We start from the raw sequence: 19,552 nt of genomic DNA on the forward strand, positions 1-19,552 counted from the left end.
ATACAACGGGAGAAGAAATATTCAGGGTTACCGATAAGTATTTAGAAGAGAACAATCTGAGCTGGAATGTGTGCGTCAGTCTTTGCGCAGATGGTGCGGCAGGCATGACGGGGAGAGTGAAAGGATTTATTGCTCAGGTGAAAGCACAAAATCCACATATTGTGACAAACCACTGCATTTTGCACCGAGAGGCATTAGTTGCAAAAACCATGCCCCCGGAGTTGACCGAGGTGCTGAATCAGGCTGTGCAGAGGCGGGTGAATTACACTGAAATCTCGCCTCTTCTCCCAGCTGTGCGCCGAGATGGGAGCCGACCACCAAAGCCTGATCCTCCACACAGAGGTGCGCTGGCTGTCACGGGGGAAAGTCCTATCCCGTCTTTATGAACTTCGGGAAGAGCTTTTTGAATGTTCACGCTGTCCCACATAAGGACAAGCTCGCGGATGAGAGGCGGTGCGCCAGGCTGGCTCACCTTGCGGACATATTTGGACGTCTGAACGAGTTGAACGTCAAGCTTCAGGGCAGGAATGAAAATATTTTATCATCCACAGACAAGATTCTGTGAGGGGTTTATGGGCAAAATGATTCTTTGGGACAGGGCTCCATGGAGATGTTCCCGCTGGCATCAGCTGCGCCACAGGCAGCTATGGAGCGCGCTGTATGTGCCGAACACCTTAAGACCTTAAAAGACAGGTTTGAGCGCTATTTTCCACGTGTGGCTGACATCGAGGACTATGACTGGATCCGAGACCCATTCAACCAGGAATCCTCAACAGAAAAGCTCACTATGAAAGAGAGAGAGAGAGGAGTGCGCAGAGCTCCGTGTGGACCCCACACTGAAACTCAAATGTAGTGAGCTCCCTCTGGATCAGTTTTGGTTGGCTTCTGCATCGGAGCTTGTCCAACCACGCCATTGAGCAACTGCTTCTTTTCCCCACTACCTGCCTGTGTGAGTTGGCGTTCTCCTCTCTAGTTCACATGAAGAACAACAGGAGGTCGCGGCTCTCGGTTGAACAGGACTTGCGAGTGGCCCTGTCCTCAGTGCCACCGAGGATTAAAGAAACCTGCGCGCCCCGACAGGCACATGTATCTCACTAATTGGAAGTAGGCAAAAATATTTACAATAGCACGTTTCAATGCTGATTACTGAAATGTTACTTTTATCATTTATAGTTCATGGGCAGTGCAGCTTCATTGCATTGGCAGTTCTCTGTGCTGAATTTATGCGTTCTGAGTTTCCTTTGCATAATATTTGATTTTGTAACCTGTCTGGTTTATATGAGTGTGTTGTTGCTTTGATGAAGCCTAATTTGATCAAGTTTCAATTTTTAAAAAATAAATATTTCGTAAATAAACATTTCACGAGTAATATAATTGTCTTTGTCACATTTTTTTGGCATTAGAAAATAATTATGCACATTTACAGATATTTGCACACGCACGTGCACACGCACATGCACACACACGTGCACACATATGCACGTGCACAAACACAAATGCACTAGCACGTGCACAAAAACACGTGCACGTTCAAACACACATGCACACGTACGTGCACACAAACATGAACTAGCACGTGCACACACATGCACACGCACGTGCACACACACATGCACACGCACGCGCGCACACACGTGCACACGCACGTGCACACACACACACGTACACTAGCACGTGCACACACACGCGCACGTGCACACACACACACATGCACACACACACACACACACGTGCACACGCACAGACGTGCACTAGCATGTGCACACACACATGCACACGCTCGTGCACTACCACGTGCACACACATGCACATGCACACGCACACAAACACACGTGCACTAGCACGTGCACACACACATGCACACGCACACACATGAACACGCACGTGCACTAGCACGTCCACACACATGCACACGCAATTGCACGCACGTGCACACACACGTGCACACGCACGTGCACAAACACACATGCACACGCACTTGCACGCACGTGCACACACACGTGCACACGCACGTGCACACAAACAAATGCACTAGCACGTACACACACACGCACGTGCACAAACACACGTGCACTAGCACGTACACACACATGCACACGCACGTGCACACACACATGCATTAGCACGTGCACACGAACGTGCTTACACACATGCATTAGCACTTGCACGCACGTGCACACACGTGCACACGCACGTGCACACACACATGCACACGCACACACATGAACACGCACGTGCACAAGCACGTCCACACACATGCACACGCACGTGCACACACATGCACACGCACGTGCACTAGCACGTGCACACACACACATGCACACGCACACACACATGCACACGCACAAGCACAGACGTGCACTAGCATGTGCACACACATATGCACACGCTCGTGCACTACCACGTGCACACACACACAAACATGCACACGCACACACATGAACACGCACGTGCACTAGCACGTACACACACATGCACACGCACGTGCACACACACATGCATTAGCACGTGCACACGAACGTGCTTACACACATGCATTAGCACTTGCACGCACGTGCACACACGTGCACACGCACGTGCACACACACATGCACACGCACACACATGAACACGCACGTGCACTAGCACGTCCACACACATGCACACGCACGTGCACACACATGCACACGCACGTGCACTATTACGTGCACACACACACATGCACACGCACACACATGAACACGCACGTGCACTAGCACGGCCAAACACATGCACACGCACGTGCACACGCACGTGCACACGCACGTGCACACACACATGCATTAGCACGTGCACACGCACGTGCACAAACACACATGCACTAGCACGTGCACACACACAAATGCACTAGCACGTACACACGAACGTGCACACACACATGCACACGCACACACACATGCACACGCACGCGCGCACACACGTGCACACACACACGTACACTAGCACGTGCACACACACGTGCACGTGCACACACACACATGCACACACATGCACACGTGCACACACACAAGCACAGACGTGCACTAGCATGTGCACACACACATGCACACGCTCGTGCACTACCACGTGCACACACATGCACATGCACACACACACATGCACACGCACACAAACACACGTGCACTAGCACGTGCACACACACATGCACACGCACACAAATGAACAGGCACGTGCACTAGCACGTCCACACACATGCACACGCACGTGCACACACATGCACACGCATGTGCACACACATGCACACGCACGTGCGCACACAAACATGCACACGCACGTGCACACACACATGCACTAGCACGTGCACACGAACGTGCTTAGACACATGCACACACACTTGCACGCACGTGCACACGCACGTGCACACACACACATGAACACGCACGTGCACACACACAAATGCACAAGCACGTGCACACACACGTACACTAGCACGTGCACACACATGCGCACGTGCACACACACACATGCACTAGCACGTGCACACACACAAATGCACTAGCACACACATACGCACGTGCACAAACACACGTGCACTGGCACGTGCACACACACACATGCACACGCACGTGCACACACACGTGCACACACACGTACACTAGCATGTGCACACACACAAATGCACACACACACGTGCACACGCACAAGCACAGACGTGCACTAGCATGTGCACACACACATGCACACGCTCGTGCACTACCACGTGCACACACATGCACATGCACACACACACACATGCACACGCACACAAACACACGTGCACTAGCACGTGCACACACACATGCACGTGCACACACACAAATGCACACACACACACACATGCACACGCACAATACAGACGTGCACACGCTCGTGCACTACCACGTGCACACACATGCACATGCGCACACACACACACGCACACAAACACACATGCACTAGCACGTGCACACACACATGCACACGCACACACATGAACACGCACGTGCACTAGCACGTCCACACACATGCACACGCACGTGCACACGAACGTGCTTACACACATGCACACGCACTTGCACGCACGTGCACACACACGTGCACACGCACGTGCACAAACACACATGCACTAGCACGTGCACACACACAAATGCACTAGCACGTACACACACATGCACAAACACACGTGCACTAGCACGTGCACACACAGACGCACGCACACAAACACACGTGCACTAGCACGTGCACACACATGCACACGCACACACATGAACACGCACGTGCACTAGCACGTCCACACAAATGCACACGCACGTGCACACACATGCACACGCACGTGCACTAGCACGTGCACACACACATGCACACGTGCACACACGTGCACACGCACGTGCACACACACACGTGCACACACACACGTACACTAGCACGTGCACACACACGCGCACGTGCACACACACACATGCACACACACACGTGCACACGCACATGCACAGACGTGCACTAGCATGTGCAAAAACATGCACACGCACGTGCACTACCACGTGCACACACACATGCACACGCACACACACACGTGCACTAGCACGTGCACACACACAAATGCACTAGCACACACATACGCACTTGCACAAACACACGCGCACTGGCACGTGCACACACACACATGCACACGCACGTGCACACACATGTGCACACACGTGCACACACACGTGCACACACACAAATACACAAGCACGTGCACACACACGTACACTAGCACGTGCACACACACGCGCACGTGCACACACACACATGCACACACACACGTGCACACGCACATGCACAGACGTGCACTAGCATGTGCACACACATGCACACGCACGTGCACTACCACGTGCACACACATGCACACGCACGTGCACTACCACGTGCACACACATGCACACACACACGTGCACTAGCACGTGCACACACACAAATGCACGAGCACACACATACGCACGTGCACAAACATGCACACGCACGTGCACACACACGTGCACTAGCACGTGCACACACACGTGCACAAGCACGTGCAAAAACACACATGCACTACCACGTGCACACACATGCACTAGCACGTTCACACATACACGAGGAGTCTATGCCTAAGGAAGGAGGAGTCTCTGTATCAAGGGGAGGAGTCTCTGTATTAGGGGGAGGAGTCTCTGTCTTAGGGGAGGAGTCTCTTTGTCAGGGGGAAGAGTCTTTGGGGAGGAGTCTCTTTCTTGGGGGAGGAGTTTTAGGGGGAGGAGTCTCTTCCTAGGGAGGGAGGAGTCTCTGTCTTGGGGGAGGAGTCTCTGTATTAGGGGGAGGAGTCTCTTTGTCAGGGGGAGGAGTCTCTGTATCAGGGGGGAGGAGTCTCTGTCTTAGGGGTGGAGTATCTTTCTTGGGGGAGGAGTCTTAGGGGGAGGAGTCTCTTCCTAGGGAGTATGTATCAAGGGGTGGAGTCTCTGTCTTAGGGGGAGGAGTCTCTGTTTTAGGGGGAGGAGTCTCTGTCATGGGGTGGAGTCTCTCTATCAGGGGGAGGAGTCTCTGTATCAAGGGGAGGAGTCTCTGTTTTAGGGGGAGGAGTCTCTGTCTAGGGGAGGAGTCTCTGTTTTAGGGGGAGGAGTCTCTGTATCAAGGGGAGGAGTCTCTGTTTTAGGGGGAGGAGTCTCTGTCTAGGGGAGGAGTCTCTGTTTTAGGGGGAGGAGTCTCTGTATCAAGGGGAGGAGTCTCTGTATCAGGGGGAGGAGTCTCTGTGTTAGGGGGAGGAGTCTCTGTCTTAGGGGAGGAGTCTATGTATAAGGGGGAGGAGTCTCTGTCTTAGGGGGAGGAGTCTATGTATCAAGGGGTGGAGTCTCTGTCTTAGGGGGAGGGGTCTCTGTATCAGGGGGAGGAGTCTATGTATAAGGGGGAGGAGTCTCTGTCTTAGGGGGAGGAGTCTATGTATCAAGGGGTGGAGTCTCTGTCTTAGGGGGAGGGGTCTCTGTATCAGGGGGAGGAGTCTATGTATAAGGGGGAGGAGTCTCTGTATCAAGGGGTGGAGTCTCTGTCTTAGGGGGAGGAGTCTATGTATCAGGGGGAGGAGTCTCTGTTTTAGGAGGAGGAGTCTATGTATCAAGGGGTGGAGTCTCTGTCTTAGGGGAGGAGTCTCTGTTTTAGGGGGAGGAGTCTCTGTATCAAGGGGAGGAGTCTCTGTATCAGGGGGAGGAGTCTCTGTTTTAGGGGAGGAGTCTCTGTATCAGGGGGAGGAGTCTCTGTCTTAGGGGAGGAGTCTCTGTCTTAGGGGAGGAGTCTCTGTATCAGGGGGAGGAGTCTCTGTTTTAGGGGGAGGAGTCTCTGTCTTAGGGGAGGAGTCTATGTATCAAGGGGTGGAGTCTCTGTCTTAGGGGGAGGAGTCTCTGTATCAGGGGGAGGAGTCTATGTATCAGGGGGAGGAGTCTCTGTATCAGGGGGAGGAGTCTCTGTTTTAGGGGGAGGAGTCTATGCATAAGGGGGAGGAGTCTATGTATCAGGAGGAGGAGTCTATGTATCAAGGGGTGGAGTCTCTGTCTTAGGGGGAGGAGTCTCTGTTTTAGGGGGAGGGGTCTCTGTACCAGGGGGAGGAGTCTCTGTTTTAGGGGGAGGAGTCTCTGTATCAAGGGGAGGAGTCTCTGTATCAGGGGGAGGAGTCTCTGTTTTAGGGGGAGGAGTCTATGTATCGGGGGAGGAGTCTATGTATCGGGGGAGGAGTCTCTGTTTTAGGGGGAGGAGTCTCTGTATCAAGGGGAGGAGTCTCTGTTTTAGGGGGAGGAGTCTCTGTCTAGGGGAGGAGTCTCTGTTTTAGGGGGAGGAGTCTCTGTATCAGGGGGAGGAGTCTATGTATCAGGGGAGGAGTCTATGTATAAGGGGGAGGAGTCTCTGTTTTAGGGGGAGGAGTCTATGTATAAGGGGGAGGAGTCTATGTATCAGGAGGAGGAGTCTCTGTATCAGGGGGAGGAGTCTATGTATCAGGAGGAGGAGTCTATGTATCAAGGGGTGGAGTCTCTGTCTTAGGGGGAGGAGTCTCTGTCTTAGGGGAGGAGTCTATGTATAAGGGGGAGGAGTCTCTGTCTTAGGGGGAGGAGTCTATGTATCAAGGGGTGGAGTCTCTGTCTTAGGGGAGGAGTCTCTGTATCAGGGGGAGGAGTCTCTGTCTTAGGGGAGGAGTCTATGTATCAAGGGGTGGAGTCTCTGTCTTAGGGGGAGGAGTCTCTGTATCAGGGGGAGGAGTCTATGTATCGGGGGAGGAGTCTCTGTTTTAGGGGGAGGAGTCTCTGTATCAAGGGGAGGAGTCTCTGTATCAGGGGGAGGAGTCTCTGTTTTAGGGGAGGAGTCTCTGTATCAGGGGGAGGAGTCTCTGTCTTAGGGGAGGAGTCTCTGTATCAGGGGGAGGAGTCTCTGTTTTAGGGGGTGGAGTCTATGTATCAAGGGGTGGAGTCTCTGTCTTAGGGGGAGGAGTCTCTGTTTTAGGGGGAGGAGTCTCTGTCATGGGGTGGAGTCTCTCTATCAGGGGGAGGAGTCTCTGTCTTAGGGGAGGAGTTTATGTATCAAGGGGTGGAGTCTCTGTCTTAGGGGGAGGAGTCTCTGTATCAGGGGGAGGAGTCTATGTATAAGGGGGAGGAGTCTCTGTATCAGGGGGAGGAGTCTATGTATCAGGGGGAGGAGTCTGTCACATGTGTGTGCACGTGCACATTTACACATGCACATGCACAAACACACACACACACACACACACGCATACGCACGTGCACACACACAAACGCACACTTAGACACGTCTCTTCTGTAGTTCAAACTCCTTTGTCCTTCATATGTATCCTTTCGAAGTAGGTTCCACGCATAAAGCCCTTTAAATGACCCTTTTGGAGAAAGAAACACAGGAATAGCCTTCTTTTGCGGAGTTAAGACGAAATACGGATTTTTGCTATAAAAGGAATTCCTTCAGTCAAAACAAGTTCAAACTCCTTTGTCCTTCATATGTATCCATTCGAAGTAGGTTCCACGCATAAAGCCCTTTAAATGACCTTTTTGGAGAAAGAAACACAGGAATAGCCTTCTTTTGCGGAGTTAAGACGAAATACGGATTTTTGCTATAAAAGGAATTCCTTCAGTCAAAACAAGTTCAAACTCCTTTGTCCTTCATATGTATCCATTCGAAGTAGGTTCCACGCATAAAGCCCTTTAAATGACCTTTTTGGAGAAAGAAACACAGGAATAGCCTTCTTTTGCGGAGTTAAGACGAAATACGGATTTTTGCTATAAAAGGAATTCCTTCAGTCAAAACAAGTTCAAACTCCTTTGTCCTTCATATGTATCCATTCGAAGTAGGTTCCACGCACAAACCCCTTTAAATGACCTTTTATTGAGAAAGAAACACAGGAAATCAAATGTAATGTAAAAAAATGACACATGAATGGAAATAATGTATGTCAATTTCAAATTTCAAATAATGTCATGTAAATCGAAATATAATGTAAATACATAAAAAGCTTGTTGCATATCTGCAACTGTGGGTGCTACAAGTTTAAACACTCACCTGGCAGGCCCCTAACCCTAACTCTAACTCTAACTCTAACCCTAACTCTAACTCTAACTCTAACTCTAACCCTAACTCTAACTCTAACTCTAACTCTAACTCTAACTCTAACTCTAACCCTAACTCTAACCCTAACCCTAACTCTAACTCTAACTCTAACCCTAACTCTAACTCTAACCCTAACTCTAACTCTAACTCTAACCCTAACTCTAACTCTAACTCTAACCCTAACTCTAACTCTAACTCTAACTCTAACCCTAACTCTAACTCTAACTCTAACTCTAACCCTAACTCTAACTCTAACTCTAACCCTAACTCTAACCCTAACTCTAACTCTAACTCTAACCCTAACTCTAACTCTAACTCTAACTCTAACTCTAACCCTAACCCTATCCCCAGCCTTAACCCTAACCCTAACCCTAACCGGTCCCATATATATTTACATGATCAATTAATTAATAGCTTAAACCTCATTTTATAACGTTTTGTTTCATTATTGACATTGTTAAGCCCTTATGATGAGTAAAAATGCTGCATGACAATGCTTTATAAATAAAAGTTTTATTACAACCAGTTCAATGATCACAAAATAGCACCACTTCCACAAAAACAACTTCAGATCAGTTCAACAGTTAGAAATACCAACAGCCACCACAACACGAAACAGTATCAAAGCAGCTTCATCACCAAAAAAAGGGGGGGGGCCACCATACAGTGATCCAATACGGCGCTATTAATGAAAGTATGAAACTCTGAAGGATAAAAAACATGTCAACCACTCGAGAGGAAGAACTGACTGTGTTAAACCACTCAAAGAGCGTTGAGAAACACCAGCTGTTTGAGCTTGGAGGGAGAGGGAGAGGGAGAGAAAGGAGAGGGGGGGGGGGGGGGGGGAGAGGAGAAAAAAAAGAGCGGGGGAGAGAGAAAGAGAAAGAGATTCAGAGCGGAATGTAGCGATTTGCCGAGACGAAGTGGAGGCACATTACGCTACATCCCGCGAAGGGACACGCCCCCGCGCGTGCGGCAGGGTCTTCGCCAGCCGCTCGCTCTATTTATGTCCCTCTGAGCTCGCGCCCCTCTGACTCACGGTTGCGCCAGCAGAGCGGGAAAAGGCTTCAAACTGCCTTTTCATTCACACACACACAACAGCTCTGCCCCGGCTGGCTGGGAAGTCCTCGCTGGGGCTCCTGCTGCTGCTGCCGCTGCTTCACCTCCTTCGGCTTTTCCTCTGCCACACACAGGCATGATGGGAAATGTAGTCTCTTCTTCTCTTCTTTATCATTGAATTAAGTAAGGTAAGATTTTCCCCCCATCTGTACAAGTCATTTGCATTTTAAAATAATGAACTAACATTCAGTCAGGTATTTATACAACAACCAAGTCACACTGTAAGAGAATTTAAACTGAGTTTGTCCATTGTCTTGCAGGTCTTGATTTGAGAATTGTGATGATTGGAAAAACTGCTGTGGGCAAAAGTGCAGTTGGAAACACCATTCTTGGAGAAACGAAATTCAAATCTAGTCCCGCTGCAAGTTCAGTGACAGAAGCCTGTGAAAAAGGAGTCGCTCTCTGGGGTAACAGAGTAGTTAGTGTGGTTGACACGCCAGGGATCCCGGACACTTCCAAAACGGAAGATTTCATAAAAAGAGAAATAGTGAAATGTGTCAAAGTCTCCTGTCCTGGTCCACATGTCTTCCTGCTGGTGATCCAAATTGGCCGATTCACCAAAGAAGAGAAGAACTCTGTGGAAGCACTACAGGAGCTGTTTGGTCCAAAAGCCAACCAGTTCATGATTGTGCTGTTTACCCGTGGTGGTGATCTTGGAGCCATGACCATACAGGAATATGTACGTGAAGGTGACCCGGGGCTTCAACGAGTTATCCAACGTTGTGGCGGAAGGTTCCTAGTCTTTGACAACATGAGCAAGGACAGAAAACAGGTAACGCAACTTCTGGAGATGGTCGACAACGTGGTGGCAGCAAACGGGGGGACACATTACACAGATGCAATGTATAAAGAGGTAGAGTTAGCTCAGAAAATGGGGCGAGGTGACATGGATGAAGAATTCATGAAGGCTCTGATCCAACGCATCTTACTTTTTCATTTGATTCTTGCAAGAGAATAAATGACCATGGTGGATTGTCTAGACTCATAATCAAGACCTAGAAAGATTTTGTTTGCTACCTTTGTAAGCAAACAGAGGAGGTTCGGCAAAGTTAGAACACACTGTGTAGACAGAGGGGGAGTACAGCATTGCTTCAAATCATTTATTAGTCAAAATTGAGGAAACCTTGAGCTGTTGATTGTTATGGGGGAAATATGTGGTTTCTATTATACTGAGAGTGTGATATGCTGATAATAAAACATAGTTTAGTTCTGGTAGATATAATGTTAATTTGATAAGAAGCCAATAATCATGGCGGTTTCTCGTATTTTATAATCGTGGTATTCAATATGTTAGGATTTAGCTTTGTGGTGTAGAAAATGACTTATTGATAGAATGTATTCCTTACAAAGTAATACATGATGATGGTGATAGAAAAGTATTTACTTTTAATGTTTCTTGTTATTAAATTGAACTGACAAAGTCACAAAAGCAATTAGATTTGATCTAACTGTCTTTCTTTTCCCATATGTTGTAATTTTATCATCCATTCAGCAATAAGAGTAACTGTAAAACTACACGTGTATAATATGTAGATGCAAGTGATGTCTAAGCTAGCAGCCTTTTTAATACGTTGGCTCTGAGCAATTTAAATAATGATCCTTTTTTTAAAAAGTTAGCGAATGCTGTGGCAGACGTCACAAACTTTCACCGGGAAGGAAGCGACCAGAAGTGTCTCCTCCATAGTGATTTATCCACCTCACATTACTGAGCTTCATCCAACCTTCTTAAAGGAGAAGATTTGTGCTTAGCATTGCATTTAAAAATCCTTCAATTTAAAAGACCTTTTAAAGATCAATAAGATAAAATAAGATTTTTTAAAAATTGCATGATAAACTACAGAGAGTATTTTATGAACGCACTTGCATGCACATATACACAGCACAGTGGGATTAAACTGATTTGGTTGTTTTAGCTGAGAAACATGTTTATTTTGTTGTACTCATGATTCTGTGATTATTAAAGTCATGTCTGATTTACCTGCTTGTTCTTTACCTTTAAACTAAATAAATGTGAGTGAATATTCAGCTCTCCTACTTCATTTTCTTTATTTGCAATAAGACACAACATTGCACTTGTTCATCAGAGAAACCAGTTGAACATCATGAATCAATTAACTGTTTTGTTTAGAGAACTTTGACATAAACACAGTTATGCTTTACTTTATGGGTATTTATTTATAATATATTTTGAATTAAATCTTAAGAGCATTATTTAAAAAAGATCTCTCATAAATTTAATTGTTTTATGTATTATTGTCTTTCACAATATCATCTACACACTCAAAAAAAAGATCTGGTTGCCAGTCCAGGGTCACACTCACACTCACTCCCAGGAAGCCAGAGAACCCACGCTTACACGGGGAGAACATGCAAACTCCACACAGAAAGGTCCAAGCTGGGAATCAAACCTTTCTGTGGCTTTTGTTAGTTCTGTTTGGAAACCCTTATTATTGAAATATCAAAGCCACTGCTGCCATCTACTGGCTAACAAAACATTGACATGAAAAAGGATTAGCAGGTGATTTTGTTATTTAGAAAAGAATCTCCATTATTAATCTGATTATTATTAAATAATAATAATAATAATAATAATAATCGTAATAACACAAGCAAACTATCATAAAACAAATACAAACAATCTTAACCTAAAATTGCCAAAGGTATGACTTCATCTTGAGGTACAATTGAACTAATAAGATTTTTGTGTCGCAAACGGTTTATTGTTTTGATGTTTACAATTTAATATCGGCAAACAACTATTTCATAAACATTCTTTATAAACAATAATGTAATATTTTGTAATATATGTAATATAATGCAAAGTTGCCGCTGCACATTTGAAAGTGATCAGTATAAACAACAAACTCTCTCATCTGTCCATCTTCCCACACACTTGATCAAATTCAGGGTTACTATGGTGCATGTTGCAGCTAACACTGGCCGATCTAAATGAATTCAAACTTCATTTCTAATAGTCCTAATATATCAGTCCTTATATTTGTAACAGCTCCCACAGTGAAGTTTAAACATTAGCTAAAGAGAGCAATCACCTACAGACTGAAAGTTCACAGAAAAAGACTCAGTGAGTTGGATTCTTAGTCGTTTTTAATAGCATTTATTTAATTATGACACTTGACATCATGAAACATGTTGCCCAGATGAGTAGAAATTCTGTGCTTTGTCTTATAAAACAATAAGCTCTCCACATCAAACAATGATTTACTGACCAAATTATCTTTATGATCCAGGAATAAATGCCCAGGCAACGTTTGACCTCATGGAAAATCCTGGAAAAGTTACTTTATGTTAATGGTGGACAGTACAGGAAGTCACTCTTACCTAAACTATCCTTGGTGTCGTATTCAAGGACACACAGTAGTGATGTCCATGCAAAGCTTCTTGACATTGAGAGAAAAAAACAACAACAACCAGTTTTCAAGCATTGGTAACAATAACCACACCAACTCCTTGTTATAGGCTTTGTGGTGCAACTTGTTGCGTCTCTCCCTGGAAACTACAGACAATTTTAAGAGCGAGCCAAAGAGGTTTTTACATGTTGAAAAGATTCACCATTGTGAGGAGAAAAATCAGGGAAAACAGACAGACTAGTACTGACTAATCCACCTCGAAGGATGTGTTACTCACCACTTCCTGTTGGGTCAAATATACATCATTAAACATAAATGCAGATCAATTTGGCTTTATGACTGTCCTATATTACCAGTCCTTAAAGTCATCCACCACATTTTGAGCAGGAACATGATTTATTTCAGGCAGTTCATCTCTGTTTTTTTTTTTTTAGAAGAGCAGCAACCTTTTAAGGCCAGAAACTGATTTTGCAGGAGAATTCCAGCGCTGGTTCGTCCCTGTGAAATGTAGATTCATCCGCTGGGATCTTTACAAGGAAATATTCCCCAGAGAGTTTCTGAAATACCTACAGATGATCAGAGGCACTGTCGGGGTTCAGAAACCCCTCATGAAGATGTTGAGAGCCATTTATACTTTGTGAGTTTGCGTTCCAGTGTTAGCGTGACGAGTCTGAAATACAGCCGCTCCTCTGGGTTTCCTCCAAAATCCAAAGAATGCCCATTCTGAAATCAGTCATTTTAAGGCAAAGCTGTGATCCTTTTACGAAAAAAAAAAAAAATAAAATCCTAATGAGACTTTTCTGTTTCTCAGAAACGTGCAGTTCCTCATAAGTGTGTTTTGTTAGTGCCTTGTTAGTTAAGGTGTTTCAGGTTGTTGTGCCTGATAGTGCTCAGTGTGATCGAGTGCCAGTGAGGAGGAACGAGCGTCCATCGGTGCTGCAGACGGCCGAACATGTGCTCTCGTGCAGGTTACTGTCCTGCTGCTGCATCTGAAACACGGCGAACATGTTTAGCATTAGAGGATGAGACACAGAGGCCATAAAGTTCAACAGGAAAATGAATGAAATAAGACCTTTTAACAACCCCATTCCAAAAAGATTGGGATGCTGCGTAAAATGTCAATAAAAATAAATAAAACAAGCTTTTTTTGACATTTGAAGAGGTTTTTAAGCTAATTTCAAGATCACTTTTTATCCCAAAAGTCCTAAATATCACATCTTATTTCAAGAAATCTTTACAAGCCGATTTTCACTAGTTCCACTGGCAGATTTTTTTTGCTTATTTCAAGCAAAAACGTCTTGTATTTGTTGTTTTTTTTACTTATTTTTGGAGGGGCATTTTTTCCAGCGCAGTTTAAACAAACTATAATTCAACAGTCATATGATAAAAGCCTTTCTGTTATTTGTTTTCTCTGTTTTCAACGGTTGGGCTTGTAAACAGTTTATCAGGAGCTAGCGGAAGTGAACCTCTGGCTCCATCTGGTGTCTGTTTTTATCAGCGCATGTGATGTTTAGTTTTGATGACCAACCTTTGACCAGGTTCAGCTCCGTCACCTCTTCTGGGTCGTTTCTGGGCTTCGAGGTTCTTCCTGCAGATGGAGAGAGATTGAGATTGTGATTGAACCTTTTCATTAAATGCCAGCCTTAAGTAGAAATCAGCCAGAAAACAAGGGGGACCAGAAACAAACAGTGTGACTTGTACATGTATGTTGCAACTGTGCAATTGAAAATCTTTTCTCTCAACATCTTTTACCTCTCAGCTTTAGGTAGGTCAGCATTCCTGCCAGAGCTAGAACCAGCAGTGCAGCCACCAGACCGATGACCCACCAATAAGAGGTTTCCTCTGATGCTCTTTGCTGATCTGCAAAAGGTAACAAACACACACACACACAGACTTCTAAGAAAAAATGCACTCTCCATCCAAAGGTATATTTCTGTTGTAGCATAAACATCCCCAGAAGCAGGGCTAAATCTCACCAGACTTTCAACTATTCTACTCGGCAGCTCAGTCCAGAACCATTTGGATTATTAAGAAAAAACCCATGGAAAGAGCTGAGCATTGAAGCTTTTATTATATACTCCTGTCATAATCTAAAGAAAAATGTTAAACTCTAAAATATTATATGAAATCAGTGTGAAGTCTCTCAGTATACAAATGTCCATTTGAATTGTTTGCTGCCTGCAGTACTGAGAGTTGGTGTTCCTAAAGACTGGTTCAGCAGAGGTTTATAATAACCGTAATCACTTCAAATCCTTCAAACAGACGAGATCCACTTCTGGGTTTCCCTTTGTACTTTCTTAAATACGTATCTGTCATTTAGAGATTATATAGCAGTCCAACAAGAGTTCAATCATGCAGAGAATTTTCTGATTGTTATTGTGATGCAAGAAAAGTGTAATCCCAAAGGTTTTCTGTCCTTTCAATCTGCTGAGAATCTCAAAGAAAATGAAGCTCCTCATACACTGGAAAAAATGCCCCTCCAAAAATAAGTTAAAAAACAGCAAATAAAAGACGTTTTTGCTTGAAATAAGCAAAATAAATCTGCCAATGGAACTAGTGAAAATCGGCTTGTGAAGATTTCTTGAAATAAGATGTGAAATTTAGGACTTTTGAGATAAAAGTGATCTTGAAATGAGCTTAAAAACCTCTTCAAATGTCAAAAAAAAGCTTGTTTCATATGATATGTGACTCAAAACAATTTGTTTTCAAGACTTTTTCATTTAACAAGATATTCCAGATGTATTGTCTTCCAACAAGTCCCCATATCTGGCTGAAATGGTGCTTGTTAGGCAGGTGTGTCTGGTATTAAGTGTAATGAGATACTTTGACTAGAAATGAGACAAATATACTCGGTAAGACTTTGATTTTTTTCCAGTGTGCAACAACTGAAGAGGGGCGGAGTCTGAATCTGGGCGCTGTGAAAGTTCTCAAATGTTCTACTGATAGCTGGGGTTAAAATTTGTTCAGATCAGTCTCAAACACAGGGTTTTCCTGACCTCTCAAAGTCTTTACGGGATCAGCAGCAGCCACCCAGATCATAGTTTCACATGTGCGGCTGACAAAAGGGGACTCTGGACACCACAGCAGTAAAAACAGAGCGAATCCTTTAACATGTTTGCGTTGTTGGGTTCATGACCTCACCTTCAGGACCGTGGATGGTCACTTCACTGCGTTCGGTGTGTGAGCTGTACGGCACGGAGAACTCGCAGGTGTAGCTGCCCGTGTGCTCCAAGTGTTTGGGGTCCATCAGTCGTAGGGCGCCGTCTCCAAACGGGACCCTGAAGTTGTCCAGCTCCATGTGGTTGTCCCATGGCGGCGTGGAGATGCTGCGCCCCGACCGGCTGTCGTAGGGGATGATGCGGGAAAACTCCTCGCCGTTGGAGAAGGTCCACTGGAGGGAGGGATTGTTCAGGTAAGTAGGAGCACTGCAGGGGATGGTCAGATCTTTCCCTTGAGTTCCTCTTATTTCTGCCAGGGAGCAAAGGTAGCAGCATATTCAGCACATATGAATGAGGAGTTCTTTTACTGGACTGTATTAGCAATAAAACTACACTATAGTTAGATTTTTATAACAAATTTGCATGGATCTACCTAATAAAGCTGCCTAATAAACAAAACCAGTGACGAAAAAGTCTGAATATTTTTTGCAGTGATGCAGGTTCATCAAACCCTTCAGAAAATTGGAAAAAGTGAATGCAAATTCTTTCTTATTTTCATTCATTTTCATTTCTGAGACAGAAACAAATAACCCTCCCGTTGTCTCGCGGGTCAAAAGTGAGCCACTACCATGTTTAGCTGTAGAAAAAATACCTTCAACTATCTTTTTCCACCTTGAAATTTTCTGACTTTTCCTAAAGAGACCCCGTCATTAGAAAAAGTCATACTTTATTTTTGTTGATGTTTCCATGTGGGCTGTACACCACTAGGGGACAAAGAATGGGCCTCATGCAAGAAGCGTTCGTACGCACAGATTTCTTCTTAAATCGTCCGTACCAGTGATTTAAGAGAATTTGTGCATTCACCAATCTTTTCGTATTTTACGTTTTCTTTCAGGTACGATGATGGGCCAGTTGATGAGTCTGTCAGGGATGGGGTTCTCATTAAACTCCCAACAGCTGAAAATGAATAAGGAAAGAAAGAGGAGAGAAAATGTTTATTTTACATGTATTTTACATTTATTCTACATATTTTACATGGCCAGCTGCCAAACATGACCAATTAATGAGGTTAGATAAATATGATTCATTCTGGTACAACAAACATTTTTACATTAGTATGACGTTAAGAATTAAGACAGAAAAAAAAAAATCTTTCAAACAAATGGACGATAATTAGGAAAGCCTGTTTTAGGAAAGATTCTCGTATTTGTTAGTGTTACTGGATATGATTTACCATTCTCAAAATGAAAAACTGCAAGATGATGCATGTCAAAACCTTCATTCCACGTGCACTAGCACGTGCGCGCGCACACACACACACACACACACACACACACACACACACACGTAGCTAGCTAACAACAGTGACGCTTAGCTAGCTAACGACAGTACAGTACAGGTTAGCTAGCAAACGACAGTACAGAACAGGTTAGCTAGCTAACGACAGTACAGTACAGTACAGGTTAGCTAGCTAACGACAGTACAGTACAGGTTAGCTAGCAAACGACAGTACAGTACAGGTTAGCTAGCTAACGACAGTACAGTACAGGTTAGCTAGCTAACGACAGTACAGTACAGGTTAGCTAGCAAACGACAGTACAGTACAGGTTAGCTAGCTAACGACAGTACAGTACAGGTTAGCTAGCTAACGACAGTACAGTACAGGTTAGCTAGCAAACGACAGTACAGTACAGGTTAGCTAGCTAACGACAGTACAGTACACGTTAGCTAGCTAACGACAGTACAGTACACGTTAGCTAGCTAACAACAGTACAGCACATGTTAGCTAGCTCAGTGGTTCCCAAACGGTGTGCCGTGGGATTTTGACAGCCATATATCATTATTGCAATATACAACTACACAAAAACAATATTTTTTTAATTTACTATATCAGTACTTTGTATGCACTCATTTCATAATACAGAGGGAAATTCTATACTAAAAACAATTATTTTAAAAATATAAAGGAGCGTGACACATCAAAGGCTGAAGAACAACATTAAGACAGAGAAACACTCTAGCGAGAAAATGGAGCGCTTTCTTGTGCGGAGCAAACGACCAGCCACCAGTCCAGAGACTGCCGAAAGCCCACCACCACCACCACAGGAAAACAAAAGAAGGAAACTGTCAGCAGGCAGTATAATGAAAGCTACCTGTCTCATGGTTTCACTTGGACCGCCGGGGATGCTAACCGCCCTCAGCCTGAGCGCGTCCTCTGTCGGGAGAAGTTAGCTAATGCTATGCACGGTGTGGGTGTGTGGTTGCTGCAATACAAGCACAATAATACATAATGATTGGAAATGAAGTACAACTTAAACATAAGAATACACCTGAGCTACATATATCTAACCAAATAACAACTGAAATACAGCTCAAGATTAGTTTGGAATGTAAAGTCAGCATGAATCAATTAAACTTGAATGAGAATAAATCAATGCTTAGATGCAACAAAAGAGGGGCATGCACTGTGACTGATCAATTAACATACAGTATGCAATGTATAAACCAAAGAGATGAGCAATACAGCTACATACACGTTTCAGGCTATAGCTAGTTAGCGGCTAGCCCCACGTTACTCATTTGTGGCTAAATGTTCCCCATATTATACAAACCGATGGCAAAACTACTGCTAAGTCATCAAAGTAGACTCACGGATAAACACAAACATCAACATAGTGTAACACATAAGTAAATCAACATAACTCACGGCTTAATGGACGCACACACCACAGAGATCGTTCAGCCGATGTTTTGCGCTGAACCGATCTGCGTCTTTGTGGTGCATTCAAGGACCTTGGCAGGGTGGGAATTCACATGCGCAGCAATTATTAACAGAAAGAAACACACAGAGACAACCTTTTGTACATCTTCCACGTTGAGAGAAACTTGGCCTTCTTCAAAAGAGCGCGGGATCTGAACCAGAGGCCGTTTGTTGGATTGTGTGAAAGTGTCTGAAAAGGCAATGGAGGCTAGTTACATGCTAGCGGAGCTCATTGCAAAGCAGAAGAAACCTCACACAATAGCGGAGACACTCACCCTCCCCGCTTGCAAAAAAATTGTAGGTGTCATGCTGGGTCCAGATGAGCTATCCAAAGTGCCGTCGTCTGATAACACAATGAAAAGAAGGATCGACGACATGTCAGGAGACATTGAGCAACATTTGACAGAGAAACCACAGGCGAGCGGCAGATTGTCCCTACAACTGCACGCATCTGCTGCCATAAGTGGGGCCGCAGCCCGACTTCTGGCAAACGTCAGATATGTTGATGGTGACTCTATCAAAGAGACTTTTTTTTTCTGGAAAGAAATGGAAAGCCATACAAC

At 45.0% G+C, this 19,552-nt stretch overlaps 1 protein-coding gene across 1 annotated transcript; it reads left to right on the forward strand.

Annotated features, from left to right (window-relative positions):
* The first annotated feature begins 604 nt into the window (after positions 1-604).
* LOC142370452 (GTPase IMAP family member 9-like) lies at positions 605-10,662 on the forward strand. The gene is made up of 2 exons (XM_075453032.1): positions 605-824; positions 9,963-10,662. The coding sequence occupies exons 1-2, from the start codon at positions 605-607 to the stop codon at positions 10,658-10,660; spliced, it is 918 nt and encodes a 305-aa protein (XP_075309147.1). The 3' UTR covers positions 10,661-10,662.
* Positions 10,663-19,552: the final 8,890 nt, after the last annotated feature.

The sequence above is a fragment of the Odontesthes bonariensis genome, chromosome 20 (genome assembly GCF_027942865.1).
Source record: "Odontesthes bonariensis isolate fOdoBon6 chromosome 20, fOdoBon6.hap1, whole genome shotgun sequence".
Classification (NCBI taxonomy): Eukaryota; Metazoa; Chordata; class Actinopteri; order Atheriniformes; family Atherinopsidae; genus Odontesthes; species Odontesthes bonariensis.